Here is an 11,723-nt window from a genome sequence, read left to right as displayed (position 1 = left end):
CGGGTGGGTGATGGCTCTGAGAGAGGTGGTTATGGGTGGGGTACGGGGAATTTTGGGGTGGCTGTAGTCCCCCAAGTAATCCCCTTCTGCCACCCCTGCTTGGGGCACTCTGCCCTGCTACCTTTCCCTTGGGAGCCCTGCACCAGCATGCTAAAAGAGAGGAACAGGCTACAGCTAGACCTGGACAGGTTACAAGGGTGGGTGGATGAGAATAGGATGGGTTTCAATACTGACAATTGCAAGGTACTGCACCTGGGGAGGAAGAACTAGTGGCATACCTATAGGCTGGGGAACTCCCTTCTCATCAGCACAGAGGCAGAAAAGGATCTTGGAGTCATTGATTCCAAGATGAACATGGACTGCCAATGTGAGGACGCGGTCACTAGGGCCAACCACATCTCATGATGCATCCACAGATGCATCACGAGCAGGTCCAGGGAGGTGATCCTCTCCTTCTATGTGACACTGGTCAGGCCGCAGTTGGAGTACTGCGTCCAGTTCAGGATGCCGCATTTCAGGAAGGATGTAGATAGCATCGAGAGGGTCCAGAGGAGGGCCACTCGCATGGTCAGGGGGCAGCAGGGCAGGCTCCACGAGGAGAGGCTACAGGACCTGAACCTGTTCAGCCTCCACAAGAGAAGGCTGAGGGGGAATCTGGTGGCTGTCTATAAACTTATCAAGAGGGACCAGTGGGGAATGGGAGAGACCCTATTCCTCCGAGCACTACCAGGTGTAACTAGGAATAACGGCTATAAGTTGACTGAGAGTAGATTCAGGCTAGATGTGAGGAGGCACTACTTCACAGCCTGGGCAGCTAGGATCTGGAACCAACTTCTAAGGGAAGTGATGCTTGCTCCTACCTTGGGGGTCTTGAAAAGGAGGCTGGATAATCACCTAGCCGGGGTCGTTTGACCCCAGCATTCTTTCCTGCCCATGGCGGGGAGCTGGACTTTATGATCTGCTCAAGTCCCTTCCGACCCTACCAACTAACTATGAAATGTTAATTTTCATTTTATCGGTGCTGATCCGATATGTGACCAGTATATCAGTGTACCTCTACTAATAATCAGAAAAGAGAAGTGCCTTTACATTTTGGCTCAAATGGAAAGAGAGCTTACACAGTGTTTGTGTACTGTAATAAGTGCCTGCTGTGTTGTTTCCATGTATCATTGTTAAATTGTCACGAACATTTACCAACCTACTCACTAAATCTGTTTGACTGCTATTCGTTACAGTGAATGCTAACAAGTAAATCTAATTTCAGTCACTAATGGAGTATTTATTGTTTGCTTTTGGCAAAGGAGTGAATAGTGGTTTGGAACTGTTGCAAAATAATCTATTGCAATTTCTGAAGTACATTTTGTCTTAACAATAGACTAATTTTTTAAAGAGCAACATTTTTTAAAATTAAAACAAATGTTTTATCAAGTTGGGTTTAGAAAACAATATATTATAGTTTCCAGTGAATATTGCATTTAAAAAAGCAACTTTTTTTCTCTAAGAAGTGGAGTAATCAGAAAACTGTTAAAACATAGACTTCTATGCTTTTAGTTAGTGTGACTGATGCTTCAGTCATTTACTGTCAATGTAAAAACAATGTTGATCTTAAAATAAATAAGTTTATTTCAAGTCATTTGTCGAACTATTGATACATATTGTTTTTTGAAAGCTGTGCATAGATAGGTGCACCTTATTTGAACTCAAGCCTGAGTGAACTGTCTCATTGCCATTCCGCATACTACCAAAAATAAAAATGACATGTAAAAATATTACAGCTTAAATGAAGAGTCAGGTCTGCACTACTATGTTGAAAATTCCAGTTTCACAGCACTTTAATTTAAAAAAATACTTCAGGGTACCTTTTCATTGCATAAATATTTGGTTTATCTGATTATATTTCTGATTACATTTTAGCCTTAACTGCTTGGCTGTTCTGGCATAGGCACTTTTTAAGTCAAAAAGGAACTTCTCTAGGAAGCCTTCTTCTAAAATAGACACCTTAATTCAGTTAACATATTATGAAATACTCTAATGTACAGCATCACAGTATCTTTTACATCCTTTACTATGAGCTATTTGATGGGCTACATTCAACAGAAATCCATCCATGAAACTTATAGTAAGCCATAAATAAAAATGATGATTTGTTTGTCAGGCTTAAAAACTTTGGAAACTTTAAGAAATGGTGAAAGGTCTCATGTGAGTCTATTATGGATATGACTAAAAAAACCCTCTTGAATGATGTAATGAAGACACTAAAATGCACTAAATTTTGAGACTGACTGATTTGAATGATATTCTCAATGAGTTTTATTGAATTAAAGATAATTCGGTATATAATTATCTAGAATGCTTACTTTGTACATTTTAAAGGGGAATGTTTGTTTGAAAAAAGGTAAAATCATCATAGAAACATGAATTAAGAAAAAGAAAGACCGAGAAAAGATTCATATATTAACATAAAATTTTAATGTTGTATTTGGTAGGACAGCAAATTTGCCCTTATTACAGAGTCTTCTGAAATAAATCTCTATGACAAACCTCTAAAAACATGTGAAGTTCCTGTGCACCAATCTTACTCTTGCTCTCTCCGTCTTTCTTTTTTTATCATGGTATTTTTTTTTAAATAATTGTAGTTTGCAAGATCTGTCATAGCTGCCAGATCATGGCCTAATTCAAATTGTCTGAACGGGCAAGTATTAGGATAGCTTTAGAAAGGTAGTTATTACATATGAGCAAATAAGAATCCTGAGAAAGAAGAGTGAACATAATCAGAGGAATACAAGCCATTTGATTCGGCATTGGGCAGTTGTAGCCAGACCTGATCATTTTCCATGAGATCAATGACAGCACTTCCAGAAGCCTGATCAAGGTATCCTTTCTTGTACTCATCATAGGTGTACATGATTGGCGAGCCATTCTTGTATAGCGCAACCCACACATTTGTTCCTTTTACATGTACGTGATAAGAGAAGTAATAAAGTCCTGGGATTCTACAGGTGAAGATTCCTGTTCTGGGATCATAGTGTTGTTGCCTGTTATACAGGATTTTATCAAATTTGATAGGGACAGTTGCTGCAGGATAGGCTTTGGAAAGAATGACAGTGAAAGCTGATGCTGGCATTCCTGTTAAACCTTGGTTTACTCCTCCTTTCATAACAGGTACTCCTGCTAGGCTTTGACTCTCTCCTGCTTTTATGTAACCGTCTGGCATCTGTGGCAATACTGATTGGCCAGGAGGACCTGGTGGACCTGGTGGGCCAGGTCGCCCAGGCTCTCCATTATTGCCTCTTGGGCCTGGGGGACCAGGTGGCCCCATGGGTCCATTCAAACCTTTTGTAGCAATACCAGCTGGGCCTGGCAATCCAGGTGCCCCTGGTTCCCCTTTAGCACCAGGAACACCTGGAATGCCTGGAAGTCCAATTGGACCTCTTATACCAGGTATTCCAGAAGGTCCTCTTGGGCCTTGCTCACCATTAATTCCTGGTACTCCTTTAATTCCTGGTGCACCCACTGGGCCAGGGAGGCCAGGTGGCCCTACATGACCAGTGTCACCTTTTGGTCCTGACAAACCTGGATGCCCCTTAGGACCTGCAAGACCTGGCTCCCCTGGATATCCTGGTTTTCCATCTAATCCTGGTAGACCTTTGTCACCCTTAGGTCCTGGGTATCCTGCAGGGCCTGAAGGGCCTACATCCCCTTTGGGCCCAGGTAGGCCATTTTCACCTGCTAGCCCTCTGAGTCCTTGAGGTCCCATGTTTCCAGGTGGTCCAGCTGGCCCTGGCTCTCCTGGCACACCAACTGGGCCTTGCTCCCCTTTCATGCCTGGAACACCAGGGAGGCCTTCAGGCCCTCTGTGTCCTTTCATACCTGGTAGGCCTGGCTTTCCAAATCCTGGGAGACCTGAAGATCCAGGCATGCCTGGAGGCCCAGGCAATCCTTTTGCTCCAGGAATCCCTGCTAATCCTGGTGGTCCCATTGCTCCAGGCTTTCCTACTCCTGGTGTTCCAGGTTCCCCAGGAGGACCTTGGGGGCCTGGGATACCTGCTGGTCCTGGTGCACCTGGTAAACCCAGATCACCTTTTGCTCCTGGCTGACCTGGAAGCCCATTTTCACCCGGCTTCCCTAACCCAGCAGGTCCGGGAAGGCCTGGGGGTCCCTGTGGTCCTGGAAGCCCTTTGTCACCTGGGCGACCTGGAACTCCATATCCATTTTCTCCTTTTAGCCCATTCATACCAGGAATACCTGGCTCTCCCTTCTCTCCTGTGGGCCCCCTTGGCCCTTGCACTCCTGGTGGTCCCTGAGGTCCTGGTTTGCCAACAGCAGAAAGTCCAGCAGGGCCAGGAATTCCAGGTGGCCCTTGTGGCCCTCTTGGTCCGACAGGCCCAAGGGGTCCAGCCTCTCCTTTTTCACCAGTTAATCCTCTGTCCCCTGGCTTTCCTGGCAAACCTGGCATGCCTGGCTTTCCAACAGCAGAAAATCCGGGTGGTCCTGGGGGACCAGGGGGCCCTTGAGGACCTTGACTTCCAAGCCCTGGCTTGCCTGCAGGGCCTGGGTACCCTCTTGGTCCAGCAGGGCCAGGTGGACCCTGAAGTCCTTGCTCTCCTCTCATCTGTATACCTAAGATAAAAAAAAAATCATAGAATATTCAGGGCTTGCAGATATTGTGGCTGAAACATAAGGAAACAAATAATGAATTCAGTGTCTGTAAATATGATGATGTCTTTGAATTATTACAACAAGGAGTCAATGTGGATTTCAAAATGACTGATAGGGCTTGACCCAGTGACTTTGTGCCTCATGTAACCCATACGTTACAGAAGCATAGGGTTATCTTATGTGTGGAAGTGTTGAGTTTAAATTCACATTGTATTCCAAGTACTCTTTCCTCATCTACTAAAAGGATGAGTAATTACATAGCTAGCACTAAAATTCTTTCCCTCAGTGGGGTGCTAACTCTATTCTCAGTATTATTCTTTAGAGAACGGGTGGGAGAAAGATGTATATTAAAGTTTTAGCCTACTTCTTGGAAGAGTCATTAAGGCAATGATGTATTGGTTCACATTTGAAGGATGATCTCCACAACTATGAAGGTTAAAAATCCATTAATTATTTTTTAAAAAGGAATCTTAGATTCTGCAGAGTTGCAATATTATGCTGTCTCAATAAATATATTGAATTTTGAAGACTAAATCTGCAGATTAGATGTTTAACACAACTGATAAAACTTGTGCTAAAAGACTTGTTCTTTGTTTGAGAGAGGTAATTTTAAGTTGCATCTTTTCTGAAACATATTAGTAAAACATGTTTAAAACAGTTATTATCATTCTTCTAGTTTGGGTAGGATAATTATTTGTGGCTTGTGTAGAGGAGTAGAAGGAATGGGCATAGTATGCACAGTGTGAGAGCAATCAAGGGAAAGTTTTCCAGCAATAGAGCTTTTAAGGTGATCTTCTCATCTTGAGAACAAGTAACCTGAAGTCCACTTAAGGCAACTGACAAATTATTGTTGACTTCAGGGAACTCTAGATGAAGTTTTTAATGACTGATTTAACAGAAGAGGAGGCTGAGAACTGCTAAATCACATCACTGAAAAATAAAAAATAAAAGTATTATGGAAAATGTTTTTAGATTTCTCAGTGCTAAGACCTCTGGAAAGTTTTGATTAAAAAAAAGTCTCTGCAAGTTTTTGAGGAGCTTGAATGGTGCTCTGCAAATAGATTTTCAATTCTCTAGGGAGAGTAGGAAAACACAATTCACCAGTATAGTGGAGCGGGGTAACAGTGGTCAGCGTTTAATGTATGGAGGCTTACAAACAGGTGGAATGAATGGAGCTAACCCTGTTCAGGGGAAGTTATAAATGTGACATGAAAGCTGACTTTTTCATTGTCAGTCTTTAGATTCAACGAAAAAAGAGAGCTTTTCTTTAAACATTTTTGACAAGTTATCCAGTTGGCAAAATTGATATTGAACTTTCTTCAGTTGTATGTAGGAGGGAAGAGACTTCACTTATAGTAGTTTTTACTTACAGTATTTATAGTAATATAAATGTTGCTAAAGAAACAATTGGTGTTTTGCTTAGATTGGTCTCCGAAGTCAGGCTAGGATGAAGAATAGGCAATGGTCACAAAGTATATGTCACTCAAACAAGATGCAGTCTTTTCAAAACAAAATCTTTGGCAGTTAAATTCTGTGGCTGAATCATGTAATTTAAGCTCATGATACCATAGTAAAATAAATACAATTAAGTAAAGACAAGACAATTCCCAATTAATTTAATTAGTCTAATGGTAAATAAATGTTAATTTTTGCAAAGAAGCAAAATTAAAGAAACATCCTGAGGCCTAGGCATCTGTGTAATGTAAATAAACATCATCCTTGTTGCTTCATTTAATTTCTGGTATTTCAGGCTTTTCTTTCTTCTTCTCTTTGTTGTCCAAACATGGCTCTGTTTCTGGTAACCAAATCTGATAAGGTATCTATAGGTGATATCTTCATTTATTTGTTAAGTTGTAGTGGTCAGTTCTTTTTTACACTCCACTGGGGGGAAAAGTGATCATTGATTCATTACGCAGTAGTTCATAATGTAGCACATTGTTTTTTGTTTGTTTAGATCTTGGTCTTTTGCTTTTTCCTATAGATGAGGGTTTTTGTTGGTTAAAAAAAACAAAAAACAGCAGATGGAGCCACTCAGATGTGAAATAAAAATATAGCAATACATAGTTTTCTGCTTTCATGGTTGGATTTTTGAGATGTTGATTTGTGGAATATTTCTACCACCAATATTATGAATGTCAGCAAATGTTATACTACACTGTGCAACATCAAAGTTTGCATCAAACTTCAGCTTCAAACTTCAAATTCTGTCTATGATAAAAGGTATCAGTGTTAAAGAAAATGCATAGTGCAATAATAAATGCCACCGAAGGGAGCAGAAGGCACTTGTTATCTTGCTTTAATGTTTGATAAGGAAAATGCTGCTGGAGGGTGCATTATTGAAAGGACTTTTTAATCAATGTGTGTGTCATTTTGAAATAAAATAAATTAACAGCTCCAACAGACTTGATTAATCAAGTAACTACAGCATGTCGGCGCAGCCTCAGTGCATGTGTATAGGCACCATCAGTTTCTCCCACAGTCAAAATGGTCACTCCAGAAGAAAAATAACCTGGGAGCAACTAGGGTTAAAATCACGCCCTGGAGATTTTTTTCTGGGAGAACAAGTGTCCTGTACATGGTGTGGCTTTTCTCAGAAGAGAACACAATCTTTACTGATCTTCCCCTCCCACCCAGTCCTTACCAAGGCCGGCAGTGTGTCACTCGCTAGACTGCTTCTCCAGCAGGGAGCAGAACATGACCCTTCACAGTTCCCGCATTGTACTGCAGTGACATGCATGCATGGATGACCATGGGCAGGGCCGCCCTATGCACTGTTGCTGTCTGTCATTAGGAAGACTAAGGGAGCCTGCTGGGCATGCTGAGATGTGTGCACATGGGCCACTTACGGCTCTCCAGTGTCAGCCCTAGTAGCTCTCTAGTCTCTAGGGCTGCAGTATTTGAATGTCTGTACGTGTGGCTCTAGGTAAGTTTCTCTACGAGAAGAACAAGCCTGGAGAATTTCCCAGAGTTTTTGAAGGTGTGTACGCAGCCTGAAAGATAAGAATTCTGATCCCCCAGATTTTTCATTGACTTTTGGAAATTTTTCTTGGATTCCTTTACTACTTCTAATGACTGTTTCACTGTCAGCCAGCACTTTGCCTTTTCAGTTTTGTCCCTTCCCATGTCATTTCAATCCAGAAGGTTTAACTTTGTTTTCAGATTTTCTCTGCCATTTCTTCACTTAAAGATCCTACCAATGAAAACTGAATAAATTGTCCTCAGAAAAATTGGACTATGGAATCACCTACGTCATTGGATGTTGTGTATTGACAGTATAAACCATTTTGCATGCTGTTTGTCTGCACCATATGATTCCTAATTATCTTCAGATTGTTTTGTCTCCCAGTCTGAACAAGATTTCCTTCCTATGCACTTACAAATTTGAACATCTGGAATTTATTACACAGTGCTTATCTAACAATAAAGTGCAAACAGTAATTCCATTTTTCTTTTTTAAAAAATACATGGGCATCATAATTTTTAAGTCATATAGAGAAGAAAACTTTTGCCTTTGCATGAAGTGTCTTTTGATAGTCATTAAGCCTGCAAGGTTGCTTTTATAGGCTGCCAGAAAAATTGCTGTTAGCTGCCAAATGTTAAAGTACAGTTTCTGCATCTGTGTAATTAGACTGTAGTCCTGAAAACATCACCTCAGTTTGTTCACCCTACCATCTCCCCATCTGCTAACTGAAAGGAAGGCTAATGTTGAGAATCCTAATACAAAGCAAGCCTGTCTCACTACTGCATACAGCATGGGAAATGCATAAGATGTTACAAACATTGATGTCTCCCATGGGATGAGATACTGTGGAACCTGTGGCTCTAAGTGGAAAGAGATGTCTACATTTGAACAGCACAGTGATATTTTAGCATGCTACTGAGGCTCTTGGACTGCTTATACAGAGTGGTGATATACAGTAGGGCACAATTACAATGTTATGTTTTAATATTGTTAATCAGTGAAGCAGTTTTAGGAAGAATCATCTTGTAAAGAAAAACTGGAAGACTCTAGACTTGGGAGAGTAAGAAACAACCTTTAATGTAAGTTGTATGTGGGAATCTTTTAAACCACTGCAGTTTCTTTTCATGATATATTAAACACAGATGGCACTCAGGGATTCAGCATATTGACTTAAATAACAAGAATGTAATACACTGCCTCTGTGTAATTAGATTTAAAAGTAATTAAATCCTGTGTTGGTAAAACAGTATGCAATACAAATATAACAAGTTTTAGTCACTTGGTTTTTTTGCTTTTTATGTTAACAGCACAGTAGACACACCTGAAATGTTGTGGTTAGCTATACTTGTTGATTATCCCAAAATTATTTCTTATGATATTAAGAAATATTTATTGTTTTGATTTTGAAGAGAAGGTTGGTGGGACAGGGGTGTCATTTTTTTGTTGTTTTTTTCCAAGCATACTCAAGTGACAGTCTTAATTTCTTAGTTTCTTTCTGTTTATCTTAAAAACGTTAGTGGCCTGAACATTTGGTAAAGTGATTCAGTGCTTTGCAAGACTAGGTCATATTTAGCGACTCAAGCCAAATTTCTAGCTAATGGAATCAGTAACTTATATGAAATGCTAATGGTTACTACTTTTTCTAGTGGGGTCTAGAGCTGCGATTCTCAATGAGGGTGCCATGGCACCCTGTGTGGCTTCAGATCATTTTAAGGGTACCGTGCAATATTACCACTGTTAGGTATGCGAACACCTATGCATGATTCACGAGGTAAATCCAGTGGTTTCAAATAGAAATCCATAGTGTCAAAAATATTCAGACCTGTTGTGGTCTGAGTTCTTTGCAGCAGAACTGCTGTACTATTTTTTTCTGTAGTCAAAAAACACATGTAAGATAAGACCTAACATTTTCTATTAGGTGTCTTGAATTTATACAGGTTGAGAGTAAATTATCCTTTCACCTTGAAAAACAATCCTCCAATGAAACAGATCTGGGCCTATTCATGGGACAGGACAGGGGAAGCTCTCATTACTGCTCAGGCTATATGTGGTCTGGTCATGGAGGTGCCAACCTACTGTCAACTTGTACTATAAGAAATGTAACTTGCTGCCATTTTCTGCAGCTCTCCACTTGTACATTCAAATCCCACTAGCTTTCCTTTTATTTATTCTAGTTTTTGGAATACAAGCACGCTATAACTGAAGCCAAATACTAAAATTGCAATATAATTAATTTCAATCAAAACAGTACAAACAACTAAACGTATTCTTAAACTGGCATTCAAACTGGATTCCGTAAAAGCATAAGGGAAAAAAGTTACAAGTAAGCCTTTAATATGAGCAACATCAATTCAGGTTTTGAATTTAGTGGATTCTTAAAGCAGTAAATAAGGTTTCTTTTTTGTTTTTAAAGCGGGTTGTTTGGCAGAGAGTTCTAGAGTCAGGCCTGCTTTCCAAACTTGGTACAGGCCCACCAGTGAACCATGTGCCTTAAGAGTCAAGTGAATTTAATTCCTGTAAATGGTGATTTGGATGACTCTACCCCACTTGCATATGATGAAATAAATTTTAATTGTCCTACTTTTCCTTTATTCCTAAAAGGAAATGTAGTGGGCCTTTTGTCTGTATTTAACTGCAGAGCTGCTTTCTCCCATGTCTTGTTAGGCATATTGCTCGGTTTCCTCATATGAAGAACATATGATGATGACTCTCCTACAGAATGTGCTGTTAGATGATAACTTGCTTGGAAGCTTTGCCAGCAAGAAGTAGTTGGCCATGTTAATTTGAAGTCAAGGAGAAGGCAGCTTACATCTGCACTTTATACATTAACCAAAGTAGATATGTGTATGTGGATATGTATAGATCTACTTTGGTTAGTGTGTAAGTTGAAAGTCTATCTTACCTTCAGCTTTGCCAGCTTCAGGCCATGGTTACAAATGCTTCAAGACAGGGCACTAAGAGGTGAAACTTGGAGGTGTCTTGGCAGCTGTGCACATAACAAGAGTAATCCCAGGAAGAAAATTGCCTTGCCCCAGAAAGAAGTTACCTTGTATTGGATCTGGGGTAAAAAAGTTCATGAAAGGGAAGGAGGATTTTCCTCAGTTTAGGGTTGTGTGGTGGGTTGTTTTCTTCTTGGGGCAGTTACCATTTTCTTGTTCAGGTGTCTGGAGCCTCAGTGCCAATTTTAGGTCAATAACTTGTATACAGTTTTTCAGGAATGGTAGAAGTTTACATCTTAAAATGGACTGAGTGCCTAGCTGAGAAATAGATACTGGGTTTGTTTGCCTTAGCTACTTGGATGCTCTCTTTACAACATTGCCCCTAGTTTAGATTCTTTTTTACATTTAAAAAGGTGGAGAAAGCAGGGACAAATGTATTACATCTGCTATAAAATTTGATGATGTTTGAATGGTGACCAAAATGTGTTGTTAGTGTTGTTTCTCCACACATGGTGGATCACAGATCCAATACTAAATAAATCTAATTAAAAAAAATACACACAGGAAAATTTTGAAAGTTCTACAGATATTTCAGTGGATTGCTACTACCTCAAAGAATGTATTTGCTTTCTACCATATTGCCATGGCAAATAAAAACAAAAGAGTTGAGAGGTAAATTTATGGTATGAAAAAAAATCATATTTCTTTTATGCCTTGAATTAGCGGGGTATAGATCATACTCCATTAACAACCCAGAAGGAAATCAATGCAAACAACCCAGTTCTCATGATTTACATTTGTTATGCATCTATTAGCTTGTGTCAAATATAATATGGAAATGTTTCCCAGGAAAAGCTCCTCTTGAAACTGCTTTTTGAATTAAACTATGTATCTAAAAAATCCTGAACTCTGACTACCTTTAGACAAAAGTAGTTGAAGAAAAAATATAAGTACTTTTTTTTACTACAGAAACCTCTTAAAATTTAAGGTTGAAAGTATGAATAACTGCCTGGAAATGCAAGATTTCTTGTAAGAAGCCACAAGTAGCTGCATAAGTAGAAGGAAGACAGGGCTCTCTGGAAGGCTGTCTTCAAAAACACCCTTTAGTAAAAAAATGCATGGACGTTCTGGAAAAACAATACAGCTCTTTAAAGAAAAATAAA

General features: G+C 39.9%; 2 protein-coding genes across 2 annotated transcripts in view; one reads left to right on the top strand and one right to left on the bottom strand.

Moving 5' to 3' along the window:
• The window catches only part of LOC109299575 (dermatan-sulfate epimerase), a 435,657-nt gene that overhangs the window by 33,877 nt on the left and 390,057 nt on the right, over nucleotides 1–11,723 (top strand). The window lies entirely within an intron of this gene.
• Nucleotides 2,447–11,723, bottom strand: part of COL10A1 (collagen type X alpha 1 chain) — a 73,451-nt gene continuing 64,174 nt past the window's right edge. Inside the window, exon 3 of the mRNA XM_019520066.1 lies at nucleotides 2,447–4,620. Within this exon, the coding sequence (XP_019375611.1) occupies nucleotides 2,726–4,620 (1,895 nt within the window). The 3' untranslated portion in view covers nucleotides 2,447–2,725. The remainder of the gene's footprint in view (nucleotides 4,621–11,723) is intronic.

Source organism: Gavialis gangeticus, unplaced genomic scaffold (genome assembly GCF_001723915.1).
Source record: "Gavialis gangeticus isolate Ggan-Ray unplaced genomic scaffold, GavGan_comp1, whole genome shotgun sequence".
Classification (NCBI taxonomy): Eukaryota; Metazoa; Chordata; order Crocodylia; family Gavialidae; genus Gavialis; species Gavialis gangeticus.
This window is presented reverse-complemented; position numbering and strand designations above follow the sequence as displayed.